Here is a 24,434-nt window from a genome sequence, read left to right on the forward strand (position 1 = left end):
GTTTTTTTTATTGGAAAGGCAGATATAAAGAGGGGAGGAGAGACAGAGAGGAAGATCTTCCGTCCACTGGTTCACCTTCCAAGTGGCTGCAATGGCTGATTTGAAGCCAGTAGTTTCTTCTGGGTCTCCCATGCAGGTGCAGGGTCCCAAGGCTTTGGACCGTCCTCCACTGCTTTCCCAGGCCTCAGGCAGGGAGTTGGATGGGAAGTGGGGCTGCTGGGACAAGAACTGGTGCCCATATGGGATCCCAGTGCATGTAAGACGTGAAGTTTAGCCACTAGGTTATCATGCTGGACTCTGAGTAGTTTATTTTAACTTTTTAACATTAATCTTATTTTCTGCCTTTAGTGTTCAAATAATCTTTATATAAGATATCACCTAAAGGATTATCTAGCCATCTAGTCACATTAGAACTATAAACAAATCTCAGTTGGTAGCATTTAAACATATTTTTATCATGATTGGTTTTTTTAAACTAAGATGAAATTTATATCTGAACAATTCTGATAAGCATTTCTAGCCATTATGTTTCTTTAATCTTGAGTAAAAATTATTCCTGGACTATAAACCAGTATAATTTGCTGGGATTATATTTGCTCACTATGCACATTATACAGTGGTGAAGTAACATAGAAGAGCTAGGCAATTACATTTGTTCACTGATAAGAATGATGTCTAATATACATAAAGACCAAGTTTGCATGCTCACAAAATACCCACCATATTTCAAACAGATCTGACTCATAAAATGAGAAGTCAAACCAGAACTTTCGAAGAACTTAGATGAATGTTTACTTTGAAATGACAGATTTTCTGCCCTGCCAGCTTTGGATTTCAGTTTAAGAAAAAGACATCATTTTCCCCTAACATTTTAACACACTGACTTTATATACAGTGCTTTTCTCCCATGAAATCTGGACAAGGCTTCATAAACATTAATTAATTCTCACTATCCTTACGACGCCCACTTCCCAGTACAAACTATTAGGCTAGGCTAGGCGGCGCGTCGGACGCTGTGGATGCTATAATTACATAACAGTTCTCCTCTGACCAGTGCTTCTCCACGAAGCTCACGTACACACCAAGGGATCCTCAGCCTGCACATCAAACAGCCTGATGGGTGCTCCAGCAGAAGCACACAGCAGCTCTAAATGTGCTGCCAGTCTCCTGCCCCATGGCCAGGACTGGGCAAGCGCGGCTGCTTTAAGTTTTAAGCACTAGGTGTTTGCTAACCTTTCAGACCAACAGAACACTGCTAACACATTCAAGGTGCAGGAGCTAATGTGTTCCATGTAATTTATGCAGCCGCATCATGCTGAATGCAAACACTTCAGGGCACACTGTAACCTCCTGCTTTTCCAAAGACTTAAGAGGATGACTAAATGAATTAGCTGAGAAATGAGAATGCTTTGGGACCGCAGGCTCAGACCTACCTTAAAAGGCTGAACGGGACAAGCCCTGCCACCTTTAATTCAGGATATTTAAATCTTCTCCTTGACTCAGACAAATTAAAGCATGCACAGAACCGGTTTCCTCTCTTCAGTGCAAACAAGCTTCAGTCTCTTTCTTTTGTCACTGCCTTCATATGGCGAAAGAAACATGAAATCTGTTTCACTGCAACTTCTCATCCAACTTCACTTAGTGTGTTTCACATCTGTATCATCAGAAGGCAGGTACTTTGTACTCTTATCATTTGATGTTGCTTGGTAAACACTAGCCCATTTACATTATTGCCATTTTAAGAGCCATAGAAAATTTTTCTCCATAAAAGATTATTATTACTTATTGCAGGCTTTCTCCCTGCTCCAGAAAGCAAATAAATGGGACAATTTACACAAGCATCAACAATTAATGCGTCCAGATGGCTACTGTGGGGGCAGAGCAGATTGGGCCACAATTTGGGATGCCTGCATCCTGTACCATGGGGCCAGTTTGAATCGTGGGAATTCCACTTCCCATCAGGCTTTCTACTAATGTGCCTGAGAAGGCAGTGGAAGCTGGCTGAAGTCTCTGGGTCACTGCCACTCAGGTAGGAGACTGAATGAGGCTCCTGGTTCCTGGCTCCTGGCTTTGGCCTGGCCCAGGACTAGCTATTGCAGGCATTTGGGCAGTGAACCAGGGAATGCAAAATCTGCTCCTCTCTGATTTTCTCAGATAAAATTTTTAAAATCAATAATTGGTGAAGATAATTACATGATCTGTTTGGAATAGCCTTCGAGTCACAATGTAAGCTTTAAGGTCTACTAATTGAATGTAACTGCTGGTGACTTTTTGGATTTTTTTCAAGAGATAATTTACCATTTGCACTTTCTTTACATACTGTGGTATTTCCCAAAATGTGAAATGTGATCTGTGAAATATGTTCTTACTCTCCTTCTATTCCTCTCCCCGCCCTGTCACATCTCTATCTCTCTACATCTTGCAATCTAAGTAAAATTTCATTGCATACATTTTATGCAGTAGCTTCTGCTAGGGCCAGGACCATCTAACAGAGACAAGAGGGACCACATCCCTGTCCTTGGGGAGCTGGCACCCTGACACAGGACCATCTTCTTGTGATCGCACAGGAAAAGCAGAGCCAGCCATGTGCTCAGGACTGGGAAGGAGGGCATGGCTTCACACCAGGGCAGCATCAGAGGCAGCATCTCTGAGCTGGAAATAGCTGAGAATGGAGCAGCACGAGGGGCAGATTGGTGAAGACTTTGCCGAGGACACTTCAGCAGAGGGTGCAACAGACAGGAGATCCACAAAGGAAGGGTCAAGCATACATGGTATTAAAACAACAGGAAGGGATCTGGCGCTGTGGCAAAGCAGGATAAAGCTACAGCCGATGGCACTGGCATCCAATATAGGCTCTGGTTCAAATCACAGCTGCTCCACTTCTGATCCAGCTCCCTGCTAATGCTTCTAGGAAAGTATTGGAAGAGGACCCATGTGCTTGGTCCTTTGTACCCATGTGGGAGACCCAGAAGAAGTTCCTCGCTTCAGACCAGCCCAGCTCTGGCCTTTGAGGTCATGTGTGGGGTAAAACCAGTGGGTGGAAGATTTCTCTCTCTCTCTCTTTCTCCCTCCCTCCTTTCCTGTATAATTCTACCTTTCAAATAGATAAATCTTAAAGGAAAAAAATGTATAAATAAATAAAAGGAAGAAGGCCTGGCTGACTAGAATCTCATTTAAAAAGGGAAAGAGATACATCAAACAGTATCAGAGACATGGACAAGGGCCACATGGTCCATAAGTGTCATAGGATTGAAATCTATGGGAAAAGAGGGGGAACAGAGGTTAAATAAGTTGAGGCAACACTGAGTTGGCCAAAGTAAAGCAGGTTTCTCACTGTGAGCCTTCTCAAAGCCTTTAAAGTGGGAACATTGCTTGTAAATGTTCAAGTGGGTAATACAGAGCCCAAGGTTTCCCAAACAGATTTCGTCACCCTCCCCTTTTACCATAAAGGAGCTCTTGAAACTATTGTTGCAAGGAAAATGCTTTGGAGAACACTGGTCAAAAACCCTGCTCAGCGATCTAAACTGGCCAGCCAAGTCTAGCCCACTACCTGCTTTCATACAGCCCAGGAGGAACCTTTTCTGACATTTTTCACATCTTTAAAAATCAAGGGAATATTTCATAAGCTAAAATGAAGTAAAAGTCAAACTTCTGTTTACGAAGCTTAGTGGAGTCATACACAGCCACGTGTATTTACTATTCTCCATGGCTGCTGCTCTGCTGCGTTAGTAGAACTGAGTCATTGCTTCCGAAATCTGGTACACAAAGCCCGGAATTTGTACTATCTGGCTCTTAGTGAGAAAAGTTATCTGGGCTAAAGATCTTGAATTATAAATATAATTTACATGTTTTATAGTAAATATGTATCAAATACCTGTTATACATACACTGGATTTGGGCTTTGATGTCTATTTTGTTACATTTGCTATTATTTTTTTTCTGGCTTCAGTTTTTTTTTTTAATATATTTTTATTTTGAATTTTGAATTGTGTGGTACAATTTCGTATAGGCTGGGATTCCCCCCCAAACTGCCACCCCCGACAGATTTTCCCCAATTTACTACAATGGTGTAGTCCTTCATATGGAATCATAATTCTATCAGTCTCTTATTTAAGTGTACCCCGACATTGTTGGTACAGAGAATGTCAAACAGTCCAGCATACCATTGTCTACATATGTCTGACAGTTTCATTGGGAATCCATCTTTCGTCTGAAAGCAGGCAGGGATGCATGTTCCGTTGCTCCCCCACATCTGTATATGATAGATCCCAGTACTCTATCACTATACATTTCCATAATTGAGAAGTCATGAAACAAGGTCAACAACTGGTATGTGTTAGAACAGCCACAAAACCAACAACAACAACATCAACAACAAATTACAGCACCACGAAAATGTGCCACTGAGTAACCAGCACATGGGTGACAAAAAGGAAACACAAAAGTCTCTTACATTTGCTATTATATCTTTAAAAATTTCTTTTCAGACTGAATTTTCTTCTAATAATGGCTACCGTGAAGAGTCTCTCACAAATGTTCATCACAGAATAGCTCCCAATTCAAAAATCGCGGTTTGTTCTCTAGTAGCAATACTTTCACATCTTCGCTACTGCCCCCTGCTTATCAACTGAGCTCACTAAAGGCCTGGTTTTGTAGGGCAAGCACGGTGGGGGACAGCAGGCCAAGTCACTGCTTCTGAGACCAGCACTCCATTATCACAGAGTCTGATCCAAGTCTAGCCACTGAGCTTCAAATCCAATTTCCTACCAAAACTCCTGGGAAATAGCAGATAATAGTCCAAATACTTGAGTCCTGGCATCCACATGGCAGACCCAGATTGAGTTCCTGGCTCTCAGCTTCAACCTGGCCAGGCCCTGGTGAGCATTTGGGGAATGAACCAGCAGGTAAAAGAATTCTCTCTCTCCCTTTCTCTTTCACTCAGCCTTTCATATAAAAGTAAATCTTAAAAATATATTTATTTACCTAGTTGGTTTCTTGCCATGGATCCCTGGGACTAACTCACCTCTCCATCTGGAAATCATAGACACTTGAAAAGAACTACCAGTAGATCCCACGTAAATCAGAACTCCTGAGTGCTCAAACTTCCAGTAGGCTAAGAAAGGTCCCTTTACTTAGGCTATGGAGTCGCTAGGGTGGAACATACTCGGTTAAAATAAATTATGAGCTAGTTTTGGAGAATTGCTAAGTGCCAACAAATAAACAATAACCTACACATAAGTGGAGGTCCTCAGGGACTGTGATTCAAATGAGTTTGGGTAGAACAAGTGAGACAGCCAACTGGCCAACACTGTATCAAGCTACATTTGCATCATTGTTGTGCGAAGTGTCACCAATGCATTAACAGCCTTCTGAAGGATAAAAGCCGTCCTGTGCCGTGTGAAGAGCAGGAGGGATAGTGTTGGGGTTTGCTGTGTGTTTTCACCTGCAAGTCTACACCAACTTGCCAAAACAAACAACGTTAGCAAAACTCTCTTATTAGCAGCTATCTGCCAAATCCTACTCTTCCAGCCGGAAGAAGGTGGCCAATCTCAAGATAGATAATGAGCAAAATAGTCTGAAGTCTGGGGGTTCTGGGGAAGGAAAAGGTTGATCAAACCCACTTAGCATGCTGCTACGTTTTCAAAGACTGTGGGAAAAGTGGCTTTGCTTGTTCACTGTCCCCACCCCTTACTCTCAAGCTAAATGGAATGCTTTGCTATGCAAATAATGAGACTGATCTCAGAGGAAGTAAAGGGCTCTGGATGGTTAGAGAAACTCACCTTTTGGAGGTAAATTAACTCTTTTAAGACACCATTGAACAAATTACTTCACCATGCTCTAAGAGTTCTCTTAGTGCCCCACAGCCTCAAAATCACTCCAAGATTAGCTTATTCCTCTGAGGGTCAGGCCTCAAACAGACGCAATACCGCTGGGAAAGCAGCTTTTGTCCAGCCTTGTGAATGCCCACAAAGGAAACCTGTGGAAATTACCCAGCCACTCCACACTGGTGTCTGACCCCAGCCAACTGGAAGCTTTTGTCTCAAAGTACCAAGGTCAGGTTGAGGCTAGTAACTGAATTTTTTGACTAAGTTTCCATCTGGTTATTACTGTCTGTAGATCATTCTTTTTCCCATCACCCTCAGGTCCCAGGAAAACCAGTGCCAGAAATCAGAGCAATACGATGTGGGATGCACAGTGTCCAGGAGGAAACGACCCCATCAGTGGCCGCATGGAGGATGAGACAGAGATGTGCAGCACCCCTCTCTGTGACAGCTGCCTTCCTCCAGTAATGTATGTACAAGATGGCTAAATCCTGCTGGTTGGTCAACTAAAACTTCCAAGCCTGGGATGTCAGGAAGCCACTTTTTTGGATACTTTAAACACTGCTTTGTGTTCATACCACAATGCTAAATCAAGCCTTCAGAAGACAGGAAGAATCTTTTTAAGATTGGAACTTTGACCGCAGCCCTGATATTATAGCCAGGCTGCTCAAAACTGCCTACACAATATGAGTTTTATATCTAGCCTGCTTTCTCACACAGGTGCACAGAGGATACACCTTAACATGCACAAAAACCCTACTTGTAGAATTAAAATATATTAAGGTTACATTGACCTGCAACACAGAAAAAGCTAGATATAAATATATGAACAAAGACTAGAAGGAAACAGGAAAACCTAAGTAGATGCTTTAGGTGAATGGGCTCAAAAGTAAGTTTAGAATTATGTAAACTAGCATTAAGCTATATAATTCTCATGGGGTGATTAATGAAGGTTTTTAAATCAGTTTTTGAAAGACACACATTTCTACATCTGAATTATACATCAATTCAAGGGACAATAGGATGTCTTCTTCACAATACCCGTTTTCGTCTATAAAAAGGGGGGGTGCCATTATGTTTGCATAATATTCAAGTGAAAACTAAAGAATACTCAAATCTCTCTCTCCTCCTCCTCCTCCCAATAACAAAGATATCCTTGGGCTCTCACCAGAGCTAACTGCTTGGAAAACAGAATGGCAAGGATTAGAAGATGAAAGCTTATGTTGAACCAGCTGCACATTATCTTAACTGAATTTCAGGCAGCTCCAAGCAGTCAGGTGCGGGGACCACGTGCAAAGAGCAGAAACTACAGCCTGGTGACTCCAGACCCAGTCAGCGAATGTGCCCTGACTGCCTTAGAGAATAGTCTGCTAGGTAGCACTTCTGCTAATAAAATGGGGCGTGAGGGGATGCTAAAGTCATGATGTTACACTCTAAGACTAAATTGTTTGCATCCTGTGAGTTTCAAGATAAGGGGTGAGGGACATTGCTCTTACATATTTTTGCTAGAAACCATGTTACACACAGTTAAGAGAGATCAATGAGATCTTTTCTTCAGAAAATGAGGCAAAGCCAAAAGTTGGACTTAAATTCTCACCAGTAACACAGCACAACAAATTATTGTTCCAGCTTCTCTTCCTCAAAGAAGGCATTTTTCATATTTTAATATCTCTGAATCCTATAGAATTCCTGTTTTCTGACTTGCCTATTGTAGACAGCATAATACACAGCAGCTATATTTTCCTGCAAGGTTTTTTTTTAAAGATTATTCTGAATAGAAAGCAGAGAGGATTGGAACTTCCTTCAGGTAGAGTACCTTAGGTGACTGAAACTGTCATTTCAAATGGGCTTCTCAGTGAAGAAAATGTATCTTTTTCTAGGATTGACTAGAATTTCTAGGGCTGACTAGGATTGACACTGCACATCCTGAGCTTTCCAGATTTTTCAGGGGGGGTAGGTCTGGTTCGGTTTGGGGGCGGGGGAGTCCCTTGTCCACAGGTTTGCGCGGCTCCTCGTCCCCTCCCGTCTCTCACCCAGGGCCGCGGGTGCCGCGTGGTGGACACGCACAGCTCGGCCTCAGGTCTGTGCGGGCATCCCTCACCCCGCAGGGCTCCCCAAGTCTTCGCGGGGGTACAGCTAACCCGCCTCTCACCAGCGCGGCTTCGGCCTGACTTTATTCGCTTTCCAGAAGCAGATGGACCGAGCTGCTTCCTGCGTGTGCCGAGCCCAAGGGTCACTGAGGACGCGGTATTGGCGACCTGGGCCGCCTCCTCCTCCTCCTCCTCCTCGCAGCTCCGGGCTCACCTTCGGAGGGGGCGGGCCGCCGGGAGTCCCGGGGTCACCGGCAGAAGGAGCCGGGCTGTGGGGCATGAGGGGGCGTGCGACTGAGGAGCCGCCATCCCGGCCCTAGGCGGCGGCGGGGGTACGAGGGGACGCGTGGCACCCTGTTCCTGAGAGAACCGGCCGCCCCTCCACTTCACTCCTCGTGCGCCCCCGGCCTCGCCAGGGTCCCTCCCCCCCACGTGTGCGCGCGCGCGCGAGCTGGGGAGGGGAGCGGCTGGTGCGTGCTGAAGGGCGGGGCCCGGGGCTCGACGTTTTAGCCCTAGGTAAGAGGGGCTGAGGGAAAGCGGCTTGGGGGACAGCCCACCAGAGTACCTCCGCCCTGCACTGCTTTCAGTCCTCTCCTGAGAGGTGGGATTGGGAGACCACCCTCCGCCCGCCAACCTCAGCCTGGCTCCCAGGTGCTTTCACCTCACGAGCCTGCGACCCCTCTGCCCCGCCCCCCTCAGTCCCGAGGCCCCTCGTGCGCCAGTCCGCCCCGCCGTCGGCCTATGCCGAGCTTCGCCTGCGCCCGGGTCTCCGCGGACGCTCAGCCCTCCCGTGGGGGGCAGGACGGCTCCACGCGCCGCCGCCAGGTGCAGGAGCCTGCGGGCCGCCGGCGCGTAGGACGCCCCCTGCTGCCCCCGTAGTCGCCGGGCCTGTGCGCGCCGGCCCCGGGCGGGAGGTGGACCTGCGGGGCCGGGCTTGACGCTCGGCCAAGGCCGGGGGCTGGCCGGGGTTGGCCAGCGCCGGGGCCGCGCGGAGCCCTCGCAGTGTGGCGCTGCCCGGCGGCCGCGGGTGGGGGCGGGAGCGCCGCACGGTCAAGACGGAAAACAAAGTCAGCAGGTCGCCTGGCAGGTTCTGCGCGCATTATGCAACGAAAGCAGGGGAATGTTTCATGCGGTCCCAGCCTCCCCCTACTCCCTCACCCCCACTTTTTTTCTTCTGGTATTAAGCTCCTCGGAAGCCTGTTCGAGTTGAAGGGTTGGGCAGGGATGGATCCAGCAGCGCCTCTGATGTGGTTTATGACTGCTGAACTTCTCAAGGGATCCATCTTCATTTAAGCAATGGGAGCTTTACTTTCGGGGGGCGGGGGGAGAGGTGAAGGGGCAGGCTTGGTTCCAAAGCAACGCCAGCAATCCCTTCCTCCACCTGCAGCTGCCAACGGGTACCAGGCTGAGCAAAACCAGAAACTTCTGAGATCTAAATGAAGTCCTCTCCACTCCCATCCAATTCCTTATCTCCTCGGGTCTCAGGACCAAGTGAGTGTGAAGAGTTAATACTGGCCGGTAGGTCGTTGTTTTTCCCAGTAACATTTGTGGCATTAGGTCTATTTTGCTAACTAGGTATATGCAATTCACAGAATTTCACGGTAAATTCCCCAGACCAAATATTTGGCTGAACAAATAAACAACATTATCCATTCCTGAAAATACGCCAGTAGCGAGGGGGTGGGGTGGGGAGTTGGTGGTGTGGAGGCAGGCAGGAGGGAGAGTTTCTAGGAAATGACCTGAGTAGGTACAGGGGGCCACTGGGTCTAGCACTGACCCCAGGGGGTCATTGGCTCAAGTGGTAGGGATCTCGGGTTTCTTTCTTAATGAAAAGGACATTTCTGAAAGTTGCTGGAAATGGAGCACCCCAAGACCAGACATCCTGGGGGGAACCCAAGACTGCTTTCTCCTAGTTCATACCATGCATCCCAGGGGCAGTGACGTGGGGGTGAGGAGTTTTTGGAGCGCTGTGGTGGAGTCTTGCCGCCTTGGCCTGGCTCTCTTTTCTCTCCACCTGTGCTCTCCAGGGAGCTAGGGCTTTGGCAAGGGCCTCCCTTCTATTTTTATTGGTTTCCACTAAGCTGCTCGTTTTGGAGCCATTGTAGGACTTCAGTAATTAAAAACAAAAATGAAGCCTGCTTCCCCCCACCACCTCACCCCCAAGAGCATATGCCAGAGTATGACTACAACACACACAGGAGAACAGCACGCCACGCACCTTCCTCTGGACTCCCGGCAGCAGTACTGCCATTCCTTCTGCTCTCTCCACCTGCAGCATGGAGAAGTGCTTGCCTGACAGCCCTCTGCCCACAGATAGACCACCAGACCCATCCAGGTCTGAGCAGAGGCAACATACACTTGAGAAGTGAGCCTGACCATGCCTAAACTTGGAGACCTCACCTAGTAGCTAGCTGGTGGCAATGAAGAAAAAGCAAAGGCCTGCTCTTTGGCCCAGACCCTGACACCATGCCATTCCAGAACACCATTTTTCTACCTGCTGACTGCCATTAATAGAGTTAGCTCCCTCGCCCCCCACGCCCCCATTAGCATTGTCCTTTTACACTGTGATCAAGCAGCGAGCTTCTTCCTTGAAGTAAGCCCAGCTCAGAACATCAGATCCCACAAACCAATCAACTTCTGCTCAGCTTGGGGAAAGGGAGCCAGGGGCAGGGCTGGACCCCAGAGATCCCAAGGGTGAAACACTTGGTGCCTGCTCACAAACCCAGGCCTCCACTCTTGGTCTTGCTTTTCAACTCCCTACCCAGTTGAACCCTGTGGGGATTCTGCACTCGACAAAGGCTTTTGTGTGAGCAACAGGGGACATGGAAAAAAATGTCAAAGAAACACTGGATATTTCCACACAGTGTATTAAAGTAGTGGTCCAACAGCTTTCCAAAGGCAGGGCCTATTATCTATTTTACTGGGTAAAACTTCCTTCTCTGAGAAAGAACCAAAGACCGAAACCCCTCCTGTTCAGAAAGGCCCATATGTACATGTAAGGCATACAGAGTAGTTCTGCCTGGAAACTACAGCGGCGCCTTAAGAACCACAGACACTGGAGGTATCATCAAGGCAAGAATCATTTTCCTAGAGGTAAGACGTCTCCAACACACTCAGCCCAGACACCCCTCTAACAGGTGAAAAAAAAAAAGAAACAGGAGATGTACCAGGAGCCCCACACTGAGTCATCTGACCTGGTGCTTTCATCCCACTGTGTCTCCAAGGCATGTGTCATCCAGATGGGAGAAGATGCTGCGTCCTTGTGAACATGAACTAGAAATGCAAAACAGTTCATCCTGGCAATTACCATCTCTCTAGGCCATGCACTGACTTCCTGTCCCCATAATTTAACCACCTTCACTGACCACCCGGACTGCCACCCCACTCAATAGCACAAAAACAAAGAAACAAACAAAACACAAACACATCCCAAAGAGATGGAGCAGAAGAAAGGAAAAGAAAAAAAGGATGAGGATGAAGAAGGCCAGGGTTTACCTTTAAAATAATGACTCATTTTATTTTTTTCTTTTAATACGTAGTTATAAATATATTTTGTCAAAATATATGATCAATATGGTCAAAACATTTGCACGTAAAGTCATAAATAAGGTCAAGGTGAATGTTTAGGTTTTTTTTTTCCTTTTTTCTTTTTTCAAAGATAAAAAGTCCAGCTATAAGGAAGCAGTCTGTGTAGTTTGTGGGTGAACTGGATGGGAACGTGTGTGTCTCTGCCCTCAAGGGCCGCCGGTCTCAGCGGCACCCACACCCCTCCACTACCATCTCCTGGTAATTTTTCAGTACGACCTTGTCATACTCATCCAGGTACAGCATGGAGATGGCACTCAACTCAGTGGGCACACAACAGGCTTTGGGGATGCTGGAATTGACTGAGTTGACCAAGGTCTGCACAATGGCATGGTTGGTGGAGTTGAGGTGGTCCGCCAGTGGGAAGGGGCAGTCCCCGTGGCAGTAGAAGGCCTGGTAGCCCGGAGGGGCCACAATCCAGTCATTCCAGCCCACGTCACTGAAGTCCACATAGAGTGAGTGGCGCCGGCAATTCTTATTCTTCTTCCGGGCCCTTTGTGGGTGATGCTTTGGGCTCCGCTTGGCCCTCCGGCGTCGGGTCAAGGCATGGCCTCGGCCATCGTGGCCAAAGGTGACCAGGAGTGGCCGGAGCTGGGCCCAATCCCCACTCCCTTGAGGTAACGATCGGCTAATCCTGACATGCTGGCCCTGGTGGGTCCGTGTCTGATGGAGGTGAGTCACCTCAATGGCCAGCCCATAGTTGGGCTGCTTTTCCCGGGTCCACCGAAGGACTGCAGGGCTCACATCAAAAGTTTCCCACCGTGTCACATTGTGGTGGACCAGTCTTGTGTCCAGTAGTCGTGTGATGAGGTGCCCAGGCACCGCTTCTGCTGGGGGCTTCATAACCTCATAAATGTTTATCCGGTGGAAGCCCCGCTCCCAGTCAGGGCCCTGTTCCACCTGCTCCCGGAAGAGCCGCAGCTCTGCAGAGGAGATGGCCTCGTTCTCCGGGATGCTGCTGAGGTTAAAGAGGAAACGGAAAGCAGAGTTTTCGCTGGTCCCTGGGATGTTCTCCAGATGTTCTGAGCATGGTGGAGGAGGGAAGGGGAAAACAGAGAGAGCACATGAACATTCTTGAGATGGGAACAGCCAAGAAGTAGCCAAGGAGTAGGGTGTTGCAGGTGGCTTAGAAGCCTGTGGTGAGTGGGGGATGAGGAGGGTTTGAAGAAGTAAGTAAAAATGGGGCAGCCGAGGAGCTAGAAAGGCCCAGCTAGTGTCTATCTAGCACCTAAGGCAAAGCGTCCCCCAGCCTCCCCCGGTGATGCCCAACAGTTCCCATGCACCCACTGCTTTTCCCCATCACCCTATAACTCCTCTTTTAAAAGCCCCCTTTGGCTTTATGCACACAATTGTCCTTACATGTGGCTGCAGAGCAAAACTGGGGTGGGGGGTGGGGGGGCAGTAGTGGTGCACAGAGCTCAGGCCCAAGGACCCATGCACACAACCACCCTCTCCCTTTTCCTCTTTCGAGTATGTTACTAAACATTTCTCCAGCGATCTTGGAAATACAGAGCATGCCTTGTTGATCATGTTACGGGGGAGGGAAGCGGGAGAATAAATTCCAACACAGTAATGATGCTGGTGGATTCATAACTCAGATTTACTTTGGAAAAGAAACATCCGCTAGGAAACATTCAGATCAGATTACAAGGCCCCTATTGAATAAACCTGACTAACACACAGCTGTAATATTAAATTCGGTAGGTGCTTTGGAGTAAAAAAGGAAAAAAAAGGAGGGGTAGTGGTGGTGGTGATGGTGATGGTGGTGGTGGTGGTGGTGGCAGAAAAGGTTCTGATATGGCAAACCCACCCCAGCTGGGGCCCATGGGGATAGTCCCCTCCCCTCCCCAACTCCCCCAAATCAGTTCAGCAGCAGCTCTGGAAATTCTTGGAGGTCGACAGCCTCCCTGGGTTGGGGCTTTGATGTAACCTGAACTCTTCCCCAGGGTGTCCAGGCCCCTCCAGCCAGCCCTCCCGGGCTCCCCCTCCACGTTCTCCCCCTGGTCCAGACTGTGGGGGGCGGGGGGAGCAGGGGCTGACCTTCGTGGTGGAAGCTCCTCACGGTGTTGGCCCGGCTGGCGGGCCGCTCAGGATACTCCAGGTCGGAGCTGTGGAGCTGCTCTTCCTCCTCCTCCTCCCCAGACTGGAGCCGGTAGAGATCCCGCATGTAATCCGGGATGACGGCGCTCTTGCTAGGCTGCGGCCGGCGGCGCAGCCCGAACATCTGCAGCAGCGTCGCCTCGAAGTCCCGCAGGAGCTCATGGCTCTGCCCTGAGCGGCGTCCTCCCGCGTGGCCCTGAATCTCGGCGACTTTTTTCTTCCCCGTCTCAGGTATCAAACTAGCATGGCTCGCGCCTCCTAGCAGGACTTGGCATAATAAAACGACCATCAGCATTCGGTTACCAGGAATCATGGTGTCTCTGGGGAGGGGGTTGGAAGGTTAAAGAATAAATAAACACGAGTAAATAGAGAGAAGTAAGAGAGGTATCTGCATTTGCATCCAGGGCGAGCACTGGAGGGGTGGGATGTAAAGCCGGTCCAGAAAGACCTCACTGCGTCTTGTCCCTCAGGCCACCTCCCCCTCCCCAGCAGCTGCTGCAAAGCACGGCCCGAAAGTAAAAATTGCCCTGTAATTACTTGGTCTAACTTGTTTACAGTCAAATAACCCCAAATCAGATAGCCTCCATCCTGTTAATCTTTTTTTGTCCCAACTGCTATCTGGGCCATGATCTCAACGTGGCTTCTTCAGGGATAAACAGTTAACATGGAGGTGAGGAGGGGGGACTGGGGGAGGAAGAAAAGGCCACCGCGCTCCCCTTCGGACCTTCAGCCTCTCCCCCTCTTCCTCCACTCCCACCTCCCTCCGCCCTCCGCGCCCGACTTCCACAATTTCCAGCTGGTTGGGAGCGGCAGGGAGGAGAGGCAGAGCCGCGAGGGTAGGACTGCTGCGTGCGGCGGGCGGGGGTGGGGGCGCCCTGGCGCTGGGCGGGCAGCACCAGTCCGGGGGCCCAGGAGGGGGTCTGGGCTGCCCGGGTGGCCCAAGGGCTGGATTTGTCGCGTGAGCCGAAGAGCGTGAGACACTCAGCAGAGCCAGAGAGCATGGTGCGGTTGGCAAGCTCACTCCCCGGGAAAGGGGTGGGAGACGGGGCCCAAGCGAACTCCCCGAGTTTTGACAAGAGGCTGGGAACGCGCCACGGGAAGCTGCGAACGCTCCCGCCCGCGGGCAAGCGGTGAAAGAACCGGGAGTGGAGAGCATGGGACCACCCGGGGCAGGGGACCTCCGGTCTCTCAGCCGCCCCCCCCGCTGCCCTGTCCTGCTCCGCTCCCGATCCAAGGACGGCTGGGGAAGCAGCGGCACTTGTTAAAAGGCACCAGTGGGGTCGGCGCACCCAGGGCTGGAAGGGAGGTGCGACCGGAGGGGCGGGAGGCGGTGGGTTCTCGGGAGAGGGCAAGGAAGAGGTGTCTACTCACTGACAGAAAACAAGGCATATAATAACAGTCCATGATTCTTGACAGCCAATCTTGAACAGGCTTGCTGGAAAGGCTCAGGGAAGCTGCGGCCGCGCGCTGCTCGGGATGGCACTACGGAATGGCTCCTAAAATGAATATTTGAATATAATGAGACTCCAGCGCAGACAGCCTCTGTTTTTCTTCCAGCCCCTTGGAATCACGTGAACGCCAATGCCCCGCCCGCCCGCTCCTCCTCCTCCACCCGCCGCCCCCGCTCCGTCCCGCCCCTTCGGGCCAGGCCGGGCCAGCCTCTGCGCCCGCCGCCCAAGCCTCGGCAGCGGCCGGGAAGGAACTCCCGACGGCGTGGCTCAGCGGAAAGCTCGGCTGGTGCCCCGCCGCCGGCGCGCTCCTCGGGCGGCGGCGCCCGCGCTCGGAGGACGGTGTCCTCGCCCATTCCCCGCGGTGCGGAATGCCGGGCCAGCGTTCCAGCGAAGCGACACTGTTAGCCACAGGGTCCCCCGCACGCAATTAGGGGGCTGCTCTTTGCGGCTCCAGCCTCGCTGCAGTGTCGGCGATGGAGTTTTCACCACTCCGAGCCTCAGCAACCAAGGAGCACTTGATATCGGGAAGCGGGGAGATGGACTCCGTACACGCACGCACGCCCCCAAGCACAGGCGCGCGCCCTGCTGGTCCTTCTCACCCCCCCGCAACCACACACACACACACACCACCCCCTCCGGCCCCAGCGATCGGCTGCGAGCGCTCGGAGGACCTGGCGGCGGACCGAGCTGGCAGCCCATTTCAGTCGTGCGGCCGGCGGCGGGGGTGTAAGCGGTTCCCGGTGTGAGAAAGTGAGAGGGAGCGGCTGCTATAGTAATTTCTACGGCTCCATTACAGAGAACGCTCAAACCGCCCCCGTCCCCACTCCTCCCAACCAAGCCGATCGGCGGGCGCTGGGGCTCACGTTGCTGAAGGGCGCATCACACTTTGCCGGTTTTTACGACTACCACCCCCGGCGCAGAAAGGAAATCGCACCAGGTTCCCAAAACTGGAGAAGACCGTGAACAACTTTCGGCAGGAGCGCTCGCTCGCTCACTCTTCCTCTTCTTCTCTCCCTCTCTCTCTCCCTCCCTCCCTCTCTTTCCAACCTCTGTACTCCCCCCCACCCCACCCCACCTACCCGCCAACTCCTTCTCCCACCCTCTTCCTCCGCTGCGCGAGTTGCGGAGGCTCAACAAGTAAGGATTTGACCGGTCACAGCTCCAGCAGTGACTGGTACATCCGGACCCGCACGGATGGCTCAGAGCAAAAGCCTGTCCAAAATCCGGACCCCGCACCACCCTGCCTTTACAAAGCCGGGACCCACGCACAGGGTGCCCCGGGGGCGCGACCACCACACCCGCACCCGCGCCACACTCCACTCGCCCCCGTTCTCGGGTCCTCCTCTGGGGACGCATAGGTGGTCCACTCCCAACACTCTCGCCCCCGCCCCCAACTTGATTTTTTCCCACTTAGGGACCCTTGGAGAAAAGCTCTAGGGGAAGAAGAGTGAAGGTTGGAGCAGCGCAGCCGTCCTTCCTGGCAGCCGCTGCCGGCGCCGCCCGCCCCGCGGGTCGGAGTGCAGAGGCCGCGGGCGCCCCTGCGCGACCGTCCGCGCCCCGCCAGCCGCGTCGCTCTTGGAGCGACTTTTGCCGTGCCGTGTCCCGCGCCACTGCCGGGCAGACCGCGAAAGAGCTGGAGAGAGCAGAGGGACCTAGAATCCTAAAGAGGAGATCTAGAAGCGGTGGAGGGACGCCGACGAAGAGGGGCCGGTGGCCTCCGCAAAGCGACGACGGAAAGGGCGTACGCAGGAATCAGGGAGACCCCAGGCGAGAATCTCCCAGGGGTGCAGGCGCTGTCGCTGCGCCGAAACCCAGGGTTTGGGGGAGGAGAGGACTGAATTTCTATTTCGGATTAGCTGTGATTTATCTCTAATCAGTTTTTTCTCTCCAAAGTTTTAAATTAAAAAGATACCAAAAGGCAAAAGCTCTTTTCATCTTCAGGACATTTTTTTTTTTCTTGGAGAGCGGGAAGGTGGCTCGTTGCGGCAGTCCTTCACTTAACTACCCAGTCTTCCGACGCCTCGAGTTACTGAGGTTTACCGAGTGTGTGTCTTTAGGGTTTTGGACATCCCGTCTGTGTGCCTTGAGTTCCTTCCTAGAACTTGACCCTTGCAAACTGGGGTCGTCTCGCCGCCCGGGGCCCAACTTCCGAGGACAGAGGTCCGCAGGGACCCGTCCCACCCCAGGACCTTTTATACTTATCGGTCCCGGGCGTTAAGAGCCAGAAGAGCCGCGTGTCCTCTGCTGCGTCCCGCCAGCTCCCCCTATCTAACCCCCCCCATAACACACACACACACACACACAGCACGACACCACAGGAAGACCCGTGCAGGGGAACCCCCTGGCACATTGGTCGGCGTCTCACCTTCCTCGGTACCTTGAAAGGATGGAGATGAGGCTTCAAGAGTGACCAAGTCCCCAAAGAGACCTTGTGCAGACGGAGCGCCCAGCCACTGCCCTTTCCAAGCCCTAGGGGGAAACGGCCCGCTGGGGCTCCGCTCAGTGACACAGAGGCTGTCCCTCCAGCTGCGCGAGCTCTAGACCGCAACCTTGCTGCGCTCCCCACCTTGCAGCCAGTCCGCCTGGGGTGCTGTCCCCACTCCGCCACCCTCCGTCCCCTCACGCTCTCGGGGACTCTAATTTGCTAGCGGCTTGCGTCTGGTGATTGGTGATCACAACCTCCAGCCCACAAGAACCAACCGACCCCGATGGTCTTTGCTACTGACCACAGCGACCACCACCATCAAGGCGCCTCTCTTCTTCCCGCCTCTCCAGCCCCGCACCTCCCCAAGGTCCAAGTCGTCCGGTGCCTGCAACGGGGCAGCACAGACATGCCAAGTCTCCCCACGCATCTCCACCTCCAGCTCTACCATCAGTGGAGAAAACACACACACAAACAAGCCACCTTTTGCCTCCCTTACTGCTTGGGTCCCCCGACCTGTACCCCAACCGATGTGCCTCTTGGTGCCCGTGGCCAGGTAGCCATGCTCACCATCGGTCCCTGCAGTAGCGGGCTCGCCAGCGGCAGCTCCTGGGGACCTTGGAACGGCTGCGGTGAACCTGGGCAAGGGCCTGGGGGCTGGGGCGCTGCAGGCTCTAGACGGCTCGAACGGAAATCCCATCAGGGGAGAAGGGCGAGACGGTCAGGCCCCGCAGCGGCGGCGTCTCCGGCTCCCGCGCCTCGGCTGGGATGCAGAACTCACCTAGCTTTTGGGCCGGGCTCCGTGCTCCCTGCCTCCGCCGCCTCTGCCCTCGCGCATCTACAGCGTTCTTCTCTTTTTTCCCTCCCTCTCTTTCTTTCTTTCCTCCTCCTCCTCCTCCTCTTCCCTGGCGGCCCCTCCCTTCACCCCTCCTCCCGGGCTCGCTCCCTTTCTGGGGATGGCAGCCCCGCCCACATCCTCCCCTGCAGCCGCGGGGCCTCGCCTCGCAGGCCCGGGTCCCGGAAGCCGGCGCAGCGCCCCGGCCCCGCAGATGCCGCCGCCGCCTCCCGTTCCGGGAAGCGGCCCGGGGCTCACCTGGGGACCACGTGCAGAGGTACTAGAAAGCATGCACCGACTAGTCGCCGGGCCTTCCAAAAATACCCATGGAGTCTGGGCTTCCCTGAGTTTAGAGTAACTGCTGCCCAAACTGATGATTAAAACACTGAGTAATCACCATTTACCCTGAGTAATTAGAGATAATGAAACACCTCTAAAATCAGGTTATGGAGAAAGGAGCTGTTGGGATTGGTTAAAAGGGTGGCCTTCCATAAACTGTTCAAGGATTTCCAAACGCTGAGAAACAGGCTGTGCAGAGGGCTGTGCGCCGAAGGACGTGGTTCCCGCGCTATGAAAAGGCCACTTTCTTCCCAAACACGGATTGGGGGTGTTTTCTTTGCAGGGTCGTGGGGAGGACCTTCAGAAGGACAAGCCTCCTTCTAAGCCCGTGGTCTTCCCCACGGCCTCCAAGGCCTCCCCTCTGAACTGAGCAGGCAGGGTCCTTGTTTTCAGACAGGAAAGTGTACTTGGCTGGGAAGGCCTCGGAACCGCGGGCCCCGCGGTTATTTCTCCTGTCACTGTATGTGCTGCCCCAAGACTCCTTTACCCGTGGGGATCTGACCTGCCAAGGAGGTAAAAACCCCAGAAAGCAGCAGCCTCCCGGGCCACAGGAGGACCAGAGAAGATGCCCTTTGGCCCAACCTTGGAGGAAAGAAGAGGAGTGGGGAGAATTGGTACCCCCTTCCATTAAAAAAAAAAAAAGCGAATAATAATCATATTAGCGGAGAGGGGGAATGCGTGGTGGCTTTTAAACCTCCCCCAAACAGGCACTCCCTTCAGAGGCTGCCTCTGGCGGAGCTGGGAGAGAGCTATCTGTCAGGCCCATCTCTGCCAAACAAGAAGGGGAAGGACAGCCAGGTTACAGCGACTTCCCCAGAGCCCACAAAGCAAAATCCCAGTGTTGAGCTCAGTGCTGCGGGGCAGGGTTGAGGCTGCCAGGCTGGCAGGCCGGCAGGCTGGCAACCGTAAAGCCAGGAAAGTCTTGCAGGAGGACCATTTCCACGCCTGGCCCGCTCTCCCTGGGATGGAACTCGCACTTCACCCTCCCCCCAAATACTTAACCCTTTTCAGGGAAACAGGGCCAGGCCCAGGGTAGCAGCTCTGTAGAACTGTCAGATTTGCTCACCTTCGATATTTAGAAAACAGGAACTACTTCCTGTGTTCCGGGGGAAACACAGATTACAGAGGGTGGGAACCACTAAGATCAGAGCAACACGCGCCAGAGAAGGCCACTGCCTTCCACTGTCTTCCAGGTCCAGGGAGGGCTTTTTCCTTTTCCCCTTGCATCCCAGAATGCATCAGATAGCAGAAAGGATCCCCATCTGGCTTTGGGCAAATTCTTCCAATCTTACAGCTTTTCAAGTTCTCTCATGTGTAGCAAGGTAAAGATGGGGCAGGATAATTAAGCTGCATGTTCCCTTTCAATTTGAAAGTGATTTGATTATTTTATTGTCATTTTAGTAAACATGCACCCTCTTTGATTCTACATCACAGCCGAGCCCACCTCCTCCTTAAGAACCTGTAATTAACCAGGGCAGAGCAATAACACCTGAAAGCATGGCTGAAAACACACCACCAGCTTCCAACTTCAGCAAAATTACAATTAATTATTAAAAATAACAACACAAAATTAAAACTCCATTAAATAGTTACTTAATGCCTCTCCTGGGGCATCAGCCAGTATGCTCTTGTAGCACCGAGTGAGGACAGATTAAATGTTCACCGAGCTCCCTAAATCAATCACTACCATTTTAATCATTAATGAAACTTGTTCCTTAATGCTTAAACTCAGAAACAACAGTGGTGTACTTGTGTGTAACAGTGAGGCCTTCTTGGACTTCTTTTTTAAATATTTATTTGACTTTAAAACACCATAGAGTTTGATTATTTTTCAAACCTCAATTTTTTAACATTCTTTTCCATTTATTTTTTTTAAATTTTGGATTACTATGTCATATGTGGGCATTTTAATGAGGGTCCAAGGCGATATTTCAACACCTGCACACACTGTAAGTGGATCACACTAGGCAATGAGTCATTCCATTCCCTGACCTCTTATTTGGCTCTTGGATCTCTTTGGAGGATGTCCACAATGAGTATTCAAAAAGTTCACGGAAAATACACATTATGAAAAAAAAACTGTGGATTCTCAATTTTTTGCAACAAAATAAACTTATCTTTCAATCCCATTCTCTGTCAACTTTTTGAGGCTTCCTCATATATCTTAGTTGGCTGAAGGCACAACAGTAAAGTGGCCCTTGGCCAACCCAGGAGACTGGGAAACTTGAAATCCAATTAGATCACCTGACATCCCTTGTTTAGATGCTTTAGACGGTGATGGGAGAGCTCAGCTATAGTTCTCTTAAGACAGTTTTATTTCTCAGTCCCCCAGCTGCGCCCATAATATGTGGGTACTTTCACTCACTCCTCTTCTCTCTTCCAGCATGCACTTTCCCCATGTCAAAGTTCAGAGGGCTAAAGTCATTCCCAGGCCTTGAAGTCTGTCCAGTTCTTCCTCTCTCAGGAATACTGTGAATACTTGTGAGTACTGGCCCTGGAATAAGGTACAGGTAATCTCCCAGCATGCTGCATCGTGAAAACACAGATGAACAGAAGATCAGAAAAATTCAGAAGCAACTCTTTCCTCTCTGCTGAAAGGCTCTGGCTGTTGGCTCTAACTGGGGAGTAGCTGGCCACGGGCCCTTGCCACTGCCTTTCTGGATGTCTGTTCTGAAGACCATAATTCTCACAGTAAGGACAGAGGTGCAGAGAACATGCATATTTCTAGACCCTTCTCCATATCTGGGCCCAGAAGGCTGTAGATTTCACAAAGTTCCCAGTCATTGAGAGCACACTGAAGCTTGAGAACCACGGTTCTAAAAGGGACATTGCTTCAGTTCTCACGATCGAGAAGTACCATTACGAAGCTGATACCAAGACACCATTTAACAGGCCTATGCTATCCAGGTGCACATGCAGCACATGGCACTATATTGGAGTCTGCAAAGGACACCAAGTACCACAACCAAGGATGCAGATCAGAACAAATCGATCAACTACCCTGGCCAAGTGTTGGCAGTGAATAGGGCAAATGGAGACTCTAAGGTGGACTATGTCAATCAGTAGATTCTGGAGAGATTTCATCGTGCTTGGAGTGGCAGTAATTCAGAACTGTTGAACTATCAAAAACTCATGAGCAGGACCCTCGGAGCATGCCCCACATTGGGGTCCCTGGAGTGGTGTCTGTCAGGTGGTCGTCCTCCATCCCAGGGTGCAGAGGCATTTGGTAGTCAGGGTGTGGCTTCTCTCCTTGTCTCCCCACTTCCCCCAGATACAGGAAGAAGAAAAAGAGAATGTGGAAATGGTGATCTCACCCACCTTTCTGTAGCCTTTGACCTTAATCACCCTAATCAGTTATATAAAAATCATCAAAAATTAAAATAAGACACCAATTTGAGATTTGCATCTTTTCTCTTTGTAATAGTTGAGTAAAAAATCTAGAGGAAAATGCATGTTGCAATGACCCTTTAAATTTATTTTCGAAAGATTTACTTACTTGAAAGCTGGAGTTACAGAGAGAAGGAGAGAGAGATTTTCCATCCACTGGTTCATTCCCCAGATGGACACAACAGGAGCTGCCTCTTCCTGGCCACTAGAAGGGAGCTAGACTGGAAGTGGAGCAGCCCAGATAGGACCCAGCGCTCCTATAGGATGCCAATGTCAAAGGAGGCAGCTTTACCCTCTATACTACAATGTCGGCTGCCTAGAACACTTTGTTTGAAAGTTAACTTCTTTCAGTATTCATTTTTAGCCCATCTGCAAGAAATAATGTTCACAGAGACGATGAGCATCCTGGCCTCAGGAGACAGATGGGGAGATGATAGGGATGGGAACTGGGATTGCCAAGACGTGCCTCTCTCCATCCCTCGCCAAGCCCCAAAGTCCCAGCTCCAAAGCAGGGAGAGGGTGTTCTGGGCTGGGTCACTGCCGAGGTTTTGCGTTCCCGCGGCCAGGAGCTGTGACGGGGCAAAGTCACCCAGGGAGTCAGAGAAAGCAGAGAAAGAGGATTGAGAAAAGGAGCCGTGAGTCATGAAGGCCTGGGGTGGGCTTGGGAGAAGGTCTTGCCTGCTCTCTCCGGAGAGCTGCTGAAGCACGTGGAGAGGGACTTGCGCTGGAGCCAAATGAAGCGGCAGGTTGCAGTCCCGGACTGCAGGAGCACCTTGCACTCCGGGGGAACTTAAGTCCTTCTGGGCCCTTCCCTGGGTAGCTGCCCCAACACTTCCCTAGCTCTTTTCCCCCACGCCCTCCCCGTCGACACAGGGTTGAACTTTCCTGGTGTATACCACGTGCATTCCAGGGCTCCCCTGAAGCCACAGCTGGAGCGAAGCGAGACTGTGGGAACCGGGCTGCTGCACCTTGCCTTGGGCTCTCCTTGCAGACCTGAAGCGATACCTTCATCATCCATCATGCGTGATGGGGGGAGGCGGGGGGGGGGAAGTCGCGGATCAGGCAGCACAGTTGGACCCATCTCTCTCACCCTCTCCCGCCTCTCTCTGGCCCTGTTCTTCTTTCTTCTCCACCTCCTCTTCCTCCTTCCTCCTCCTCCTCCTCCTCCTCCTCCTCCTCCTCCTCTTCTTTTTCAGAGCTCAGCGGTTGTACCTCTCTATCAGCAAGAGTTTGCCCGCTCTTGGACCCGTTTTGCAAGATGTGTGCCGCAGGTGCCTAATCTGACCCACATTTGAACAGACAGTGGGTCCCCGGGCAAGCCGCGCAGAAGCACCCCCTCGGAATTTGCTTGCATGTCCGATTGTGATGGAAGTTCAGCGAGGGCTCAACATTCTGTCCCGTCCTTTTTCAATACTTGGTATATTCCTAGACCATCCCCGTTCTGGGTCCGCTTCCATCTCAGCGCACATATGTACAAAAATGAGCTCACCACCCCGTGCCCCACGTCTGCGCTGACAGGATCTGCCAAACTCAGCAGTGCACCCTTGCAGGTTAGATAGGTTTTGCGAGGCTGGAAGGTGAGGTGAAGGGCCCTGACTTGGAGGTGTACAGCAGCCGGCCTGGGCTTCAGAAAGACCCGGTGGGCTAGTGGTTCCTGGTAGAAGAGCCCAGCTACTGTCTGAAGTTTTTGCCCCAGCATGCTGATTTTTTCATTTCTAAAACTGTGTTTTGTTTTTTGCTCACTTCTGGCATGTTAAGATGTTAGCTCCAGAAGACAGATAAGTATGCCTTTTGTTGGCACCAAAAGGCAGTGCCACTCTTGTGCCTGTCTAGGACTGGAAAAGCCTGGCTTTATCTCCCCAACTTTAGTTGGTAGTGAGTATGGGGTGACAACAGCCACCCAAACTGGATGACTTAAGAGTATCACAGGGAACACAAAGAGTGTTGATGTCTTCAGCCTGCTACATGGCCACATGAAAGACTTTAATAGGGATTTTAGGGATCTGTGAGAAAATCTAAAGTTTCATGCATACAATTTTCAGAGTAGGTATAAAAGTTAGGGACTAGCATTGTGACACAGAGGGTTACGATGATGTCTGTGAAGACAGCATCCTATACGGACTCCAGGTCAAATCCCATGAGCTCCTCTCCAATCCAGTTCCCTGCTAATGTGCCTAGAAAAGAGCAGATGATGGACCAGGTGCTTGTGTCCCTGTGCCCATGTAGGAGCCAGGAATGAAGTTCCTGGCTTCAGCTGGGCCCTGGCCCTCTTTGGAGAGTGAAGATGGAAGATCTCTCCTCTCTGTAACTCTGCATTTTACATATATAATGTTTTAAGTGTAAAACTGCATGGGGAGGGAATGACTATTTAAAATTGTAAGAAACTTACGATCCACGGGGGTT

The 24,434-nt window shown here is 51.2% G+C and overlaps 1 protein-coding gene across 1 annotated transcript; it reads right to left on the minus strand.

The window, feature by feature from the left end:
* Window positions 1–11,381: 11,381 nt before the first annotated feature.
* BMP4 (bone morphogenetic protein 4) lies at window positions 11,382–18,308 on the minus strand. The gene is given in 5 exon segments (XM_004584832.4): window positions 11,382–12,519; window positions 13,538–13,864; window positions 14,969–15,093; window positions 18,252–18,277; window positions 18,279–18,308. Coding segments are annotated over 5 exon segments (1,365 nt in total). The 3' UTR covers window positions 11,382–11,662.
* Window positions 18,309–24,434: the final 6,126 nt, after the last annotated feature.

The sequence above is a fragment of the Ochotona princeps genome, chromosome 6, assembly GCF_030435755.1.
Source record: "Ochotona princeps isolate mOchPri1 chromosome 6, mOchPri1.hap1, whole genome shotgun sequence".
NCBI classification, from domain to species: Eukaryota; Metazoa; Chordata; class Mammalia; order Lagomorpha; family Ochotonidae; genus Ochotona; species Ochotona princeps.